The sequence below is a fragment of the Strongylocentrotus purpuratus genome, unplaced genomic scaffold, assembly GCF_000002235.5.
Source record: "Strongylocentrotus purpuratus isolate Spur 01 unplaced genomic scaffold, Spur_5.0 spur5_scaffold_12, whole genome shotgun sequence".
NCBI lineage: Eukaryota > Metazoa > Echinodermata > Echinoidea > Camarodonta > Strongylocentrotidae > Strongylocentrotus > Strongylocentrotus purpuratus.
This window is the reverse complement of record NW_022145597.1, coordinates 20531465-20547878: the sequence shown is the minus strand read 5'-3', so window position 1 is coordinate 20547878 and position 16414 is coordinate 20531465. Positions and strand designations below refer to the sequence as shown.

General features: G+C 36.3%; 2 protein-coding genes across 3 annotated transcripts in view; both read left to right on the top strand.

The window, feature by feature from the left end:
* LOC756629 (DNA polymerase alpha catalytic subunit) overlaps window positions 1–2822 on the top strand; it is a 34805-nt gene extending 31983 nt beyond the window's left edge. Inside the window, exons 37-38 of the mRNA XM_030981418.1 lie at window positions 702–789; window positions 1765–2822. Of these exons, the coding sequence (XP_030837278.1) occupies window positions 702–789; window positions 1765–1907 (231 nt within the window). The 3' untranslated portion in view covers window positions 1908–2822. The remainder of the gene's footprint in view (window positions 1–701; window positions 790–1764) is intronic.
* A 5768-nt stretch (window positions 2823–8590) lies between these two features.
* The window catches only part of LOC584901 (phosphatidylinositol 3,4,5-trisphosphate 5-phosphatase 2B), a 69900-nt gene continuing 62076 nt past the window's right edge, over window positions 8591–16414 (top strand). For both annotated transcript variants that reach the window (XM_030982068.1, XM_030982069.1), the window contains exon 1: window positions 8591–9016. In XM_030982068.1, the coding sequence (XP_030837928.1) occupies window positions 8877–9016 (140 nt within the window). In that variant the 5' untranslated portion in view covers window positions 8591–8876. The remainder of the gene's footprint in view (window positions 9017–16414) is intronic.

Genomic DNA, 16414 nt, shown 5'->3' with positions numbered 1-16414 from the left:
ACATGATTGGTAATGGAGCTTCCATTTCATTTTTTGAAATTGGGGCGTTTCCAATACTGGTCTTTATCTTTAAAGATATTTGAATGATTGTGGTTAGGGCTCCAAGAAAAATAGTGATGTGTCTGTAAAGTTGTGGTCTAGTGGATGAGTTGCCAAGCTATGGACCATGAGGTAGGGATTCAAATTGATAATTTCCTTTGGCAAGACATTGATCTACTCTCTACCCTAGTTAAGTAAATGATTTTATGAATTTTTTGAGCACCTTATCATGGCAGTGCTTGGCCTAGGCTGGGTTAATAGTAATAATGGGTTCTTGTATAGCGCTCATGTCTATCACTCCCGGTTTTCCACAATTATTACTCCGACTTTAGCATGGCTACCATTATGACGCTCTAGCATTTCAAGGAATTAATATCTGCAAGATACCTAGTACTTCATGGTTCCCAGTCCAGAGACTTCGCTTCTGGACACAACAACTCAGGATAAATCCAACTATTATTGGTGTTGTTTCAAAGAAGTAAACAAATATCCCTGTTATATTTGTCTAAGATTTGTGCAGAATCAATCCATTGTAGATTAGGGAACAGACCATTGTTTACTATTTTCTGGGTCCTGGGACGCAACCGTCAGTTAACCCTCAATGACCAACCATTTGCCACATTCAAATATTATACTGATGTTATGATTTATTTATTTTACAGTACTCTGACAAGGAGCTGTATACACAGCTGTGTTTCTTCCAAACTATCTTCGACTATGAGAAGGCACTCACCGAAAACAATGACAAAGGTAACTTTTTTTTAAATTCTATTTTTATCGCATTTTGATGCAGTAATATACATGGGTCTTGAGATACCATATGGTTATTGATCAAGAGAGGGAGATAGAGAGAAAGAGAGGAGGCAATCTAATTATAAAATAAAGGGGGGGAAATAGAAACAACAAAATGTCATGCTTAGCTTTTAAATTCTTAATTTTTAATTTTAAATACAATAGACATGACATTTAGAAAAAATAGTGTTCAGCTTTTCTCTAATTTGCTAATGCTAAAAAGTAGACGGATAAAATATTAATATCATTTATGCTACTTGACAATCATACTCTTTTCACACTGGTTTTGCTTAACCCCGTACTTTGCTTAGCCCCGTACTATCCTTAACCCCGGACTATTTTTTTTGGCTTTTCACACACGCTGTTTGTAGTCCCGTACTAGCGCCTATTCCGGAATAAGAAAATTCCCGCTGTTCTCACTGCATTTCGTTAACCCCGGATATCGTGAATGTTATTATTGGACATACTTCGCATCTGGCCAGCTGCGATACGCTCCATTGCGTAGTACCGGACTATTTTTCGTTTCTGTTCTCATTCATTTGCTTAGCACCGCAATTGCGGGGTTAGCAGGAGTTAGCACCACAATTGCGGAGTTAGCCCTGCTATTTTGCAGGGTTAGTTAACCCCGTACTATAGGTGGGGTTAGCCAACTTTAGCCCACTTTGGTAAAAACCAGTCTGAACAGAAAGTGGAATAGGCTTAACCCCGTACTATAGGTGGGGTTAAGACCCCCCCTTAACCCCACCTATAGTAGGGGGTTAAGCAAAATATTGCCAGTGTGAAAACAGTATCAGTAACCCTTTAATCAGTGCAAAATATTTTATTTTATTTCTTTAAAATTATGTATTTATGAAAGATATCTTTTAGGCCTCAGAGATGTGTGGCCTTGCTCATTCTCTACACCCTGTTAATTGTGTTCCTGTCAAATTTCAGCTAAATCACGTAGCCAAGAACCGGCGTCTGTGAGGGCAGCATACCAGACGTTAAAGCAGATCATTGATGTACGTCTGGCAGCGAACGCCTACTCCGAAGTGGACCTATCCAAACTGTTCCATGGCCTCTTTCTCATGAAGTAACTTCACATTGGTTTCCCATCCAGCTGACTTATGGTGTACTTCTCAAATATACCCATTTACCGTCTTGATCTATGGGCTTCTGAGGCTAAGATAGAGTGGCATATAAAGATGCAAGCATGCTTAGCCACAGTATCATAAATGTAAATAAGAAATAACAAAGTTCCCAAAATAGAGCCCTGAGGGACACCATATGATATTGATTTGTAAAAAAATAATGAGAACTTACATATATAAATCTTAAGGTGTCATAAATATTGGTGAATTAAAATTCTAATTTGAATTACATGAATAATAGTTTCGACCAGATTAATGCTAATCACGGTTTTTATCAGCCCCATATTCTCATGATATGGTTCGACCTGTATGCCATATAATTATGATTTTAAACATTTATTCATTTTGTGTTCTAGATGTGTCTTTAAGATCCACTTCCTCGTGCTAAGCTATCTAATTCAGGTTTGGGTCTATGGACAAAATGTACCTAAAGCAAATTTTATATCCAATGGGTTATCAAAACTTCTCCATCCTTTAGTGATTATATATTGTAATCCAATTCTTGGATGAAATGGCAACTGGATTAGCAATGAAAGGTTTCTAAACTTCTTGACCCAAGATTTACGCTGATCATATGTGATGTTCGCTACAAAACTTGTGACAAAAATGAGTTGCCACTCGCGATAATAATAATAATAAACGTTATTTGTATATCAGTAAACATAGCAGAAATGGTGTTTGGGGTTGGAAACATAAAGTTTATTGCTTTATCGTAATTAGAATCTCTAATTACTTATCTATAGTCTGACTGATTATCAGGTTTAACATTCATACAAGAAATGGTTGCCATCAGTATATGTGGAATATTATATTACTTTAAACAATACTCCATGATAGCCAACAGCGTTTTCACTTTATAAATCATAAAAGTCAATATGAATAATACTTGTGATATTAATAGTTTGTAAAAAGTATAGTAGTATGAATCCATCAGTCAATTATTGTAATTTATCATCACTATGAATATGACTGACAAAGAAAGCGGACAAAATATACAGTTCCTCAGGTAGACAAAGGGACATCCCTTCACTGCTTTTATGTGAAAAGTTGAATATGCATGTGACACCTGTTCTACACATTTTTACATAATAGCAGTGAAGGGATGTTCCTTTGTCTACCTGAGGAACTGTATATTTTGTCCGCTTCTTTGTCAGTGATGTTCATAGTGCATACCAGTCTTGTAATATTTGAAAAGGTGGAATTGACCGTAATACATTAGTAGGAATATAAAAGTGTTTGAATTATGAAACAGGTTAATTATTTACTTATTTAACAAACCCTAACAGTCAGAGAATCATCAACAAGTCTTAGGACTTTTCCCGTTTTACTGATAATAGTTTTAACTATCGATTGTTCCTGGAGTATTGGACATCAGTGTTGTGTGTCCCATCTCATCGTTTTATGCTAATGAACCATCAGCGCTGATTTTCTCAGATCGTTGACATAACTAATACCTTTAATATATTGATAAACTTCACGAAGATATGACCTATAGGTTTAGTTACAGTTATTGTTAGCATTACTGGTGGAAGGAGAATAGTAATTCTTACACAGATGCACCCAAAGTGTAGTTTTCATTAGAGATTACTGTATAATACCCACATTTTTCATGTTTCTCATGGAGTATTCTTATTCCAAATCAAACACTGTATTTACCAGTAATGTGATTTATGTACAGAATCTGTACCCAATCGCAATAGTGTAAGGATTGATTCATTTAAAGTGATCTGGTAACTTTGTCTCAGATTCTGAAACAAACTCCTGGATTTAGCTCATGCTGCAATGATAATTATAAACCTTTAGGTCAGTCAGGAACCCCATGACTTTTACAAGCCGTCCGCCTGTTTAATTATGAAGATATTTATGTTTGGAAATCGAAACAAAATTTTGCGTTTGGCTAACGGTTTTCATAACACTATATTGGGGAAAATGAGTGTGGTAAAACCGGTCACTCAAAGATTTTTCACTTTTTTGAGGCACTTGTTTTGAAGCGCGGTTATTTTAGGGCTTCAATATTACACCATATCACAGACACTGATAACACGTAGGGCCATGTATCTCAGATTTAACATTATTAAACGATGCCTTTAAGTGTCCTGCTCTTATATCTAGATGAAACAGAGAGTACGACAAAGCTATATTTATCCTACTTTCGCTATTTACTGAGTGATGATATCATTGCTTTGCCATGTGAGAACGAGAAGATATTAACTTCAATGTGGTATGAGAGAAATTCCTGTCTTGCTCTCAAACCAACTAGTATTTTAAAAGAGATAGAATTTGTATATTGTACTAATTTTTCTGGAATGAAATTCATATATTCTCAAATAAATAAAAGGTTGTGTATCAAAAGGTTTACTCTGTTATTTATGTCTTCATTTTATTTCAAGTACTATAGGATCATGATTATCTTTTTGATACAGCCAGACTTACAAAGATATTTGCTGTGAAATTTGAATGCATTGTGATTTCCACACGTGATCCATAATTGCAAAAGTATCATTCCAAAAAATAATAAATCAGATGATTAGAGTTATGCAATTTGCAAAAATATTTGGAGAGGGAGGGGGGGGGGGGTGTAAAAAAAAAGATATATGATGACTGGTTATGATAATCAAAATGTTTAATTGCATTGTCCAAGGTCGAAAGCATTATGAGAGAGAGAGAGACAAACAGAGAGAAAGGGGAGAGAGAGACAAGAGAGAGAGAGAGATAAAAAGGGACAAAGAAAGAGATATATAGAGATAGATTGAGAGTTAGGGTAGAACTTGGGATAGCTAGAATGAGGAAAAAGTATAAGAGGAAATGGGATGGGGAGAGAAAGGAAAATAAAGAAACATAAAGAGGTGGTGTAAAGATAACTTAACTGAAATTTCAAAGGTTGTTAATAAATTTTAAAATGTACGTTACTCAGATTATCTTGATAACAAAAAGATAACAGAGATAAAGAGAGAGAGAGGGAGAGAAATCGTCTGTTTTATACTAGAAATGATAGGTCCATGGTTTAACTCTGAAACACAGGTAATACGGGTCACAACCTAACGCACTTCGTACGTACATGAGCCAGGCGCGAGTGTCGTGTGGCGGGTATTTCCCGAATTCTCCGCTCGTATTTCCCTCTTTGATCTCCAGTCAGAAGCGCATTGTAAAATTGCGCGCTACTTGTTTCCCTAGCTTTGCACACGAGTGGGTTTTATTCGGAATATGTAAAAAAAAAAAAAAAAAAAAAAAGATGCGTATATTTGGGGGATACATATCTTGCAAAACAAATACTCTATGCGGTTGGTTATTTGTCCCATTCCTGGTTAAGTGGTAAGCCTCATGACAGAGCTGGTATTTGAGAAACGATAGGTATAATACAGATTCAGAAGGACCTGGTATTTATTTCCTTTTCTAATCAAATGAATACAACAAGAATTTACATTCATTTTACATAATGAGGATAATAAAGAGTCTGTATAGGATAATTTATACCGTATGGTAAGATAAAATGATGATAGGCCTGTCCCCGTTGGCCCGTCCCATTTCATTGAGTGAGCGGCCCGAATGGTCTGCCTGGATCCAAAAGCCTTCACCGGGGGAGGGAGCTAGGGTGGAAATGATACCCATGTAGACACTGCCCTATCTCTCAATGATCGAATAGTCATGCCATATGAACATGCAACCCTGGGAATTGAAGAGAGAGAGAGAGAGAGAGAGAGAGAGAGAGAGAGAGAGAGAGAGAGAGAGAGAGAGAGAGAGAGTGAGAGAGAGAGAGAGAGAGAGAGAGAGAGAGAGAGAGAGAGAGCACTGGCGGCGGAACGTTTTTCAAATTTTGGGTCCACCAAAAAAGGACACTTTCGGGGGAAAAGGGGCACTTACAAAGGGTAAACTTTTTGCAACATTACCCCTCCTCCTCCACCTAGGCCCCCTTTTATCTTTCTTTTTTGAGGAATCCATTGCTTTAGATCCCTTTCGTTACATTAATAACAGCAATAAATATGACATAGCTGACCGTTTTTGTTTTTAATTATTTTTTTCATCGGGCTTTTCCCACCTAACTATTTGAATTAACTTTAATGTGTGGATCAAGTTTCTCACCATTCCTGACTTTATTTGCGTTATGGGGTGTATTGAATCCTTTTTACTTGTTATCCTTCCGTCTCTCGCTTTCTCTCTCTCTCTCTCTCTGATTGCCCCCTATAGGAGAAAAGGAAAGCGGAAGAGAAGAGACAGAAATTAATAGAAAAGCTTTGCTATTCATTTCTGTTATCATAAGCTTGCATCAGGGATATTCGAATACCAAATCAATTAATGAATTGAAAAGTAAACGACCTTCCTTCCTCGTAGAGGCCTGCATTATCTTCTTCTTTTATTAAAATGCATGTTTAATACACACAGATAGGCCAAGCTCCAAAGTGACTATGAGAGAAGAAAATAATTATATGCGACACTTTCAATCCGGGGTTTCAATGCATTAAATTAAAAATAAAATTGTGAAAAAGGCATAAATATAGGGGTAATATGCAGAATATCAAACAAAAAGTAGAAGTTAGCACTATAAAAATAAACGCAATCGGGAGATAGATCCGTGAAAAGTGTTGTCTTGCTGTTAGTTATGTAATGAATCAGAATGCACTGTGTTCCCCAACATAGCACCAGGGACTTTAAAAAAACACAATTTAAATTCAGTTACAAAAAGCAAAGCTGATACAGCACTCTATTTCAATAGGGAACATTTTCGTTACTCTGCAGGAGGACAAAAGGGGTTAAAGCCCTTCCTGACGTAGCAACAACGGGTGACATTTTGGGGATGTAGGCCTATTGTCCATTATGAGAATAGAGGTCCTTTCTCCTTGTCTATAGGAGGACAGGCACTTTTAATATACGAACAGGAAAGTAGTGGACTAGTTCTGTAGTGTCACTTCAAGGGAGGAAAACAACTTCAAGACATTTTCAAAGTAATGTCGGTTAATGGAAATCAAAATGATTCCACTTTTCACACCAATTGGATTATGTATTTGTTTAACTTCATACATAATTATACTTAAAGTTTACGATCTGTACGCAAATGCAATCGGGTAACATTATTCTCCAGCTTAGCTATATCGGGGCCATCATTATTTTATCAGAAGGGGAAAGGGCACTTATCAGAGGTGAAAAGGGGTACTTAAATAGAATTTTATTAGAGGTGATAAAAAAAAATGAAATAAAAATAGGGGAAGGGGCACATATTACAAAAGAAAAAGTGGCATTTCTCATACCTAAGAACGGGGAAGGGGCACTTATTAAAAACGGAACAGGGGACACTTATTGGAAAGATGAAAGGGTTACCTAAACGAATGGGAAAGATACATATTACAAAGGAAAGGGGCAATTGTCAAAGTAAAAGGGGAACCTATCAGATTTGGATAGGGACACTGTCTTATCAGAGGTGAAAAGGTGCATCGATAGGAAAGAGGAAGAATCATTTATTACAAAAGGAAAAGGGGCACGTATCAAAGTAAAATGGACACTAATTCTTATCAGGGAAGAAAAGGATTAACACTTCTCTCACGTGAAACAATGCAGTAATCAGAAAGGAAGAGGTCACTAAATAGAAAGAAAAAAGGCACTTGTCAAAGTAAAAGGGGCACTCAGATTTGAATAAGGGCACATATTTGAAGTAAACTGAAGGGGTACTTTTGGGGTACTTGAAAAGGATGGGAGGGACACGTGCCCCCCCCCCCCCCTCGGAGCGCCGCTTCTGAGAGAGAGAGAGAGAGAGAGAGAGATAGAGAGAGAGAGAGAGAGAGAGGGGGAGAGAGAGAGAGAGAGAGAGAGAGAGAGAAATGATGGGGAAAAATGGAAGAGGAAGGGAATTAAGAGGAGAGAAATTTAAGGCGACGTACCATAAATCATATATTGCGCTTTAGTTCCTGAATAGAAGAGATTCCTATATCCTTGCGAAAAATTGCACACATTTTGTTTCATATTTTTAAGAGGGGCATATTGGCCATACATAATTTTAAAAGAATAATATTACATATTTCTTTGTTTCGAAATTTTCCATGGCAGCCTATTCCACGATAGTTTTTAAAAGCTATTAATGGAAAGTGTTATTTCCTCATAAAACTGTTTATCTCTCGCGGAAGGAAACAAATATTGTGGGCAAAGGTTATCCATTTAAGACAATGCATTTGCCGTTATAACGTCTGTTTGTGTATCCGCTGGAAATTATAAAATCATTCAAATGTAGGCCTAGGTTTCTATTTCTAATCTGTTAATGATGGATATGCATAGAAGAATATTAAGTGCATCAATGAATGGCTACCAACTCATCACCCATAAAACTATATCTTCTTAATTTCATACAAAATGTCTCCCTCATTTCCTCAATGAATCAAAACAATTTGTCAAACGAGGCCTAGAGCCTTCAAGATCGCTGAATATTTAAATTATTTTCCGCCAAAATTCTGCTAAAATTCACATAAAAGTATTATACACATTTATCAAATGGCCTGCGGAATAAGGGGGGGGGGGGGGTTGATGGGAATGAACAGATTTTGATGACATGCTTTTTTTTTTCTTATAGTTTGACGAACACAAGATAATATAGATCTCGCGAACCCGGAAGTTCCGATTGTAAAAATCACCCTTATGCATTTTGTACAGGAATCAAACCCAGCGAAAAGAGGCTCATGAATAGTCTGGAAATGTTCATAGGATTATGGATGATATTGCATTATAAAGTGCAGGAATAAATTAAAGCTTGTACTTAGGACAGGGACTAACATCTAAGAATTGGAGCTGCCATTCAGAAATTTGTCACCATTTGGAGATTAACGGCGATAATACATTACACGTGTGTTGTGTTATGGTTTTCAGTTTTGGACAACTACGGTACTTGGCTTGAGTGTGAAATCACCATAGGAATTGTACATAGCATGAACAATAATGGCCACACAATATCCGTGGTACCATGGCCGTATTTCACGACTTGAAACGGAAGAATTGTTGCACCAATCGGGAAAAGATGGCGCTTTTGTCGTTCGAGACAGCGAGAACATCAAAGGGGCATATGTGCTATCAGTCTTGTAAGTGCTATTTATGTATTCTTTTATCTGTAAATCGTCAATGTTCGATATTGTGTAGATTAAGCTCATCCAGCTGTGCGAGCGCGTTTGGGCCTTCATCGTACCCGGACCTCCGGGGTAGATGCGCGGCCCCGTCTCGTCTTTCTTCTGGCTCCGAGCTCCTTGCTCCTCCAGTATTGTTTGTCGATCTAGGTACTCTCTGAGACTCTTGCCTCGCCAAAAAAAAAAAAAAAATGGCTTGTCATCAACGAGGCCAAGTTGAGACAGTATTTCTGTTACATTTCATATATACACATGTACATCCATTTGCCATTTTTAAACTAGGCTAGGGGTCTAGTTTAATCATCATTATGAATATTAGATACAGTTTTTGTATATAGACCTCTAGATCTATCATCTAGGTCTATTATTTGTATTATTCATTATTACTAGACAGTATTATTATCTCTATTTTTATTATTATCATCATCATAATCATCGTCGTCGCCGTCATCGTCGCCGTCGTCATCAGCAGCAGCAGCAGCAGCATCATCATCATCATCATCATCATCATCATCATCATCATCATCATCAATTAATCATCATCATCATCATCATCATCACCATCAGTAATACTAGTACTACAGCACTACTTCAACTATTGTTGTTGCTGTTGTCATCATCTTGACATTTATTTTGGCCTTTTTTTCTGTCTCCCAATGTCTTTTTGTTGGGGTAGAATATGTCACTCCCAATTGTCACTCCCGGTGTGGCTTCACAGATCTATCACACACTAAAGTATATTCTAGGGAAACCTGAAACTGAGAATAGACCAGAAAGTTTAATGTGATACTAAAAAAGAAAATTGATCACATTAAGAAGATATGGAAATTCAATTTTCAGTTTAAGAACATGATTAATGCTTACAATCTATTACAGGTTTGTTTGCCTACAGTGCATATATAGGTCATTCAAATTTGACAAGTATTTTCAGTCTACATAGTACATCAAAATGTGACATTTTGTGAAGATGCAATATGGTTATGGACATGTGTAGTTGTTAATATCCCTCTGTAATTATCCGTTGTTTAGACCCTCTGTTTTGCCTCTCTGTTTTGCCCCCTCTGAAAATGTTTGTTTTATTTGAGAGGTTGAGGATATTAATGTGGAGTAGCTACCTTATTTGTTCACTCATTGAGGTTAGTATGGGAGAAATTCCTTATGTGAAGCTTTGTATGCATTCATTAAATGACATTTTTACCTGTGTCTGTGTCTGCAAGTACCCTTCATAGGAAGAGTGCCAGTTTAATAAACAGTAGTGGATAATGATTCAGATCTTTAAAGTGCCCCCCCCCCAAAAAAAAGGGCAAAGATAAAAACAGCTGGAAGACAATAAGAGCTCTAAAAAATGCAGTAAATACATTAGGATTGCTATGAAAAATATGACTTTGTAATGTCCTAGAGATATGAAGCGCCAGGAGTGTCAAGACTGACAGACATGAGCGCTATACAAGAACCCACTATTATTATTAAGAAAGGAGTTCAGTGCTCATACAAAGAATTAATTTTACACAGAATAGTTTAGACCCTCTCAACTAGTGCTTGTACTTTTCCTATTCCGTGCACAGTACATGGAAGCCTTTGATCAGTGTTGGATAATCCTGTTAGATTAATATGAGTAATTGTCTTGTGAACTACATCCTGATCTACTCAGTGGTAGACAGCTAGAATTATTTTGAACTAGCTGTTAATCAAATCATTGTGTTCATAAGAACTCAAATTTAAGTTCTCGCTGGACCTTTCCTATTCCATTATGTACATGTGTGCTTCTAACTCTGCTTTGAGCACTGTCACCTTTTCTTTTAAAACTACACACTCTGTAAATCCTGACAAGTTTACCAACCCCATGTATGCTCTCCTATAATCCTATTCTATTAGGTAAATCAGAGGACACATAATTGTTTTAATAAGTATATCCTGAAAGGCCTGGATGAAAACAGCTTACAGGATAATGGATTAGCTCTTAATCCTAATAGTGTGTTCATAAGAACTTGATTCATCAACTTACCTAGGAGGAAGTATTGTGATGTCTAGCATTGTTGACTCAAATAAACCACCTGAAAGACCACATAGTGATGCACATTGCATGGCGATAATTATTGATTCAAGAACTGATTGATTGTAATTAGATTAATTAGAATGCTAGAGTTATTTTGGTAATCCTGTTTGACAGTTTATGTAAGTTGCATGTTCACGTCTATGATAAGGAGTATGCCAATCTGATCTGGAGCAGACAATGTGAAATGTAGCTCAAAGTTCTAAACATTAAGACACTAAGTTGAAAGTTCACAACACCTCTTCAGGTATTATTGTTTCTATAAGCTGTGTTTGTATACACTACACTCTGTACATAACATGTACCAATCAGTGCTGGTATAATACACTACTACAATATTCTGCATGTACATTATATATGGCAGGGAATAATGCTACTTGAACCAGGAAATATGTCTTTCATTTTCATATTTTCAGGAAGCGAACACCCCTAGGGAGTAAGATTTCAGTTGAATCGCTTTATATGTCACATACACATACATTGAACAGGGAATTGTGTACAGTGAGTAGGAGAGAGAGCTCTAGAGAGAGCGTGCATGTTTGGTTTTGTATACATTGTACATATAGAACCAAGGGAAAATTGAAAATGAAATATGACATTGAACTGTTTTTATGCAAATCAATCCTTTTCTGTAGACAAGATTCCCCTATGTGTACACAGTCCAGTATGCACTATTTGTATAGGCCTGATATTCCCTATAACTTATCTGAAGGCTAGGATAAAAGGGAAGTTACCTTTCCTGGGGTAGGGAGCTGTAGCCATAATGAATTTTTCCTTCCTGCTTTCCCCGTCTTCCGTCTTCTAAGGTCTCGGTTTTCCAGGAGGGGGCAGAACATTGAGAAAGGAGTTCAGAAACCTTTAGACATCAATTTTGTTTATATACATGTACATGTATGTTGTGGGCAGGGCTCCATAATAACATTTTTGGGGAGGGGAACCAGATTTAGATTTTCAATGTCTGTATGCATAAAGCCCCATGTAAAATTGTGAAATTCTGGAGGTCCAGAAAATCAGAAATCCAGACATAGTTTTTGAGTGCCCTTGAGTGTCTCCCAGGTACCTGTTTACATGTATGTCAAGCCCTGAAGGAGAAACCCCTCTCTGAATACGCAAGTGAGCCTTTCATTGAATTTTTTTTTCTTTTAATTGTTCTTTCCCCTGAAAATTGCTGTACAAAACATTTTGTGGAAAGCTGGCAGATCTAATCATTGATATTATATTTGAGCTGGGATTTTCAAAACTCCAAAAACTCTGAACTGTTAGTTGCCTAGTTCTTTATTTCTCACTGACCAATATCTCTGATTTGTTTGTGTTCATTCAAATCAACGTAATGTCAGGGCGTAGACAGCTTCTTATCATAGTTGTAAGTTCATTAAGATATTTTTTCTTCAATTGAAAGTATTTTAAAATGGGACTTTTAAATTGTCATTTCATCCACATAACAGAACTGCCAATTTGAATATCATGATAGAATATCATGTGATATTAATGGTTTTCTCCAGTAAATTGCAAGGTGATAAAACTGATATTTCTACTGCTTCATTTCCCTGATAGACGTGTGCTTTATGATTACAATAATCATACAGATTTGAAATCAAATTTACTGCTTGAAATTACATTGTATGAAAATTATTTTTGTTTTTCATCATCTCCAGTTTAGAGCAGGCCATCATCCAATTTACTGTGGTGATAGCCTCCATTGTGCATTTTACATTTGGAATATCATGGAGGAACAACCCGTGTGAAAAATACTGTTTTGCTATAAAAGACTTCCTTTTCAATTTGCTTCCACAAAGAATGACATTCCTCACAAAGATTTAGAGTTTAATATAATTTATTGTTTCTTAACCAGAGCTTCTTTGCCCTTTTCAGAGCTCTTTTGGAGCTTTGGAGCTTTGGAACTATATTTTTTTGCATAATTATGTAAATCACTGACTGCTCTTAAAGGTAAAGACCAGTTATGGTCATGCGATTGCATTGTGAAAGAAACGTTGTGGAATCGATCAGAAAAGGTTGATCATCTAGCAACTGCAAGGTTCTGGAATCATCAAAATGATAAGAAATTTGGCCCATTCTTCGTAAAGTTACAAGCACTATACACAGAAAGATGTATATGGGACTACCTTATATCTCTCACAGTCCATGAGAGAAACAAATTTACCAAATATATGAATTAGTAGGCGGTTTCCCGGCAAATTTTTTATCATCATGTATTAGTCAAAACATATTCTTTCACATGATTGGTAATGAGAGCTTCCATTTCTATTTTTGAAATTGGGGCGTTTCCAATACTGGTCTTTACCTTTAATTCCCCCTTTTTTTCAATTGCAAATTTACCTGGGGAATGTCTCCCTAACATTTCAATTGAGGAACTATATTTCTATCCTTACATGTAGTCCTACACCCACACACTTGTGTCACAAAACCATTATGATTCCAAGGACTTTGTTCTCTAAAGTCATGACACATGCTATCAGGAAGTAAGATTTTCAAGTAGGATTCTGATAAGTGATAATAGAAATAGATTATTCTTTTGAGCTGGTGCAAAATGAACAAAAAGTGACCCAACGAAAGTTCCCAAGTAGTCTAGTTTGTCAATTTTAGGGTTAAGAACCTTTGTGGGAAAGATCTGTGAGAGAGAACTATTGTTTTGGGACTTCTAGTTCTCAAGATCTGCCTGATGATCAGCATAAGAATGAAATCAAGTACGGTAAGACAAATTGTGGAACCGGGAGGGATTTGAACCTGCAACCTCAACCTCTGTAAAAGTGTGAGGCTACGAGGATACCAAAGCTTCTAGACAAGATTTCAAAACTGAGTTTCCTGATTGAAAAAAAGGGTTTCCTAAAAAAGAAGTCGGTCCATGGTCTGAAAGTCAGTGAAGTCTAGAAAGTAAACAGGTTTCCTTGCATAATTTGAATACAAGGACACTGCCAGCATTTAATTTTACAGATAGGACATACATGTACATGTACATGTATGTGACATTTTCATAATTCCTGCAAAGTTCTAGAGATGTTGGCTGTTTAAAGGTAATACAAAGTTTTGGTATGGGGTTATGAATTTGGTTCAAATGAACATATTGGAAGCATATGCGATCCTACAATATTCAGTGATCGTTGTCGCGTTGAAATTGAGTCTAAAATTATGAAATTGTAAATAATAAACTCTTCATGTTGTATAGCTCCCTCTCGAGGCCAAGTATTATTTAAGCTATAAATAATGTTCCTTGATTAAAATCGACCGATCAGCTATTTCCGTTTTGAAATTATATATCACAACTACATATTCTGAGATTTTCATGGTCGCAGCTACCATTGTACGGCCATTGTACGGCCATGGCGCTATTTGAAATTTATCAAGATTTACCGGGAGCACCAGTAAATTTTTATATTCAATTTTTCTCAAAAGCAGAAGTGTTTTAGGGGCTTAATGTTCTAGAGCTTATTAAACATCCACAGGAGCATCCAGCCATCCACATATATCAAAATTGTAAAGAATCACTATCCACCCAATTTTCAAACTTTGCCAAAACTTTGTATTACCTTTAAGGAAGCAAGTGAGTCTGTATGACATTTATTTCTTATTCCTTGTGTCTAGTGCTTTGGAGTAGAAATCGCATTGATAGATTGCAGCGTGTCATTGTGTTACAAGTGAACTTTACGTACAGTGACTTCCTGCTACAAAATACCTTGACCAAGAGCACAGAAATTTGTTGTGTGACTACTGAATGTACAGCTGTAGGTTTGTTTGGACATATTATAGGCCTACGTTAGGCATTAATTGTTAGGAAAATCTTTTAGGTCAATGCCATGACTTATTTTCACACTGGCAATGACAGGTCTTTACATTTAATATTTTGTTATTCTATTATGATATTTTGTCTTTTCAAAAGCAGGATGGTGTTAACACTTGTGTTGAATATTCTGGTTCTCAGACCATGCTCAGACAAACTGCAGACCATAAACTTGTAGCTCTTTTTTTGTTCTTTTACAACGATATCTTCAGTTAAATGGTAGACATTTTGTAGTCTTCAGGCTCACTTAATCTGTGTTGAGGAATACATGTAATATCATATATTTCAAGATGTGAAAGTTGTTTCAAATGTCAGTTTAATGGAAGTAGTAATTTCATTGATTCACATCAAAGTCATCCATCATACATAATAACTAGAATATCAATATCCATTGATTTTCGTTCAGATGTTCTGAAAGTCTTGAAGTGAAATGATCAACATTTAAATCAGTGAAAACATACAATGTAACATTTGATAATGATGTGAATATGAATAAGTTGATTATCATATGAATAATTCTGTTCTTATATTCATGTAGAAATTATTCTAACATTAAGATATTAACCGAACCTCAACAAATTATCATGATTTAAGGAATGCATAGCACTTAGCAGTCATTATTCTCTGTTTTGTTTTTTGGTTTGAAATACAAATGGACAAAAATGTGCATAGAGCTGGTGAATTGACATGCAATTATGTAGTAACGAAAAGGCCCTACAGGTACATGTATTTGTTAAAGTACTGTATATGATCAAACTTTTCACAAATTTGTAAATCAATAACCCCTTTTGTAGGGCAAAAAGGAGGAAGCCCTACATGAACATCATAGAGTTGAATGAAAAAATGTACTGTACTACTATGTTAAATTTAATTTCTGTTTTGTTTTTGTTTTTGTTTGTAACGCAAAGTGCGCAATGCATTTAAATATACATCCACAGTAATGAGAATGCCTTATAATCGTAAGAGTTGTGGCGAGTCGCCGTAGCAACGTAGTGTGTGAGCCGGTGCATGTCTGTTTTTATTCCTGTCACTCAAATTGAGTCTTCCTGAGCCAGGAAACTAACTGCAAGGTCTTGCCGCATTTATATTCTCTCTAGGCCTGTTCTCATTAGCCAATTGCTAGAGTATGTGAAACGGGTCAGTCATTTTGATCTTGGGGCTGTACAGTGCAAACATAGATTCATAATTGATTACCAGTTACTTATGGATCACCTTGTTCAATCAATTGATCATTTTATTAATCAATCAATGTTCCAATCGATTGCTATGCTTTGTTTTATGGGACCGAGGGAAATTGGTGCGATTCCAACTAGCCCAAGCTTATCCGCTAAATATGCAAGTACTGGTACTTGGTACTTGGTAGGATTCCTCCAAAAGTTTTAAGCGCAAATTTCAAAGTATTTAAGGAAGGTTGGGCTACAATTGAGGGAGAAAGACTGTTCCAGTCATTAACTGTCCTTGGGAAGAATGAGTGATAATGGTGATAATGATAATAAAAGTAATATTT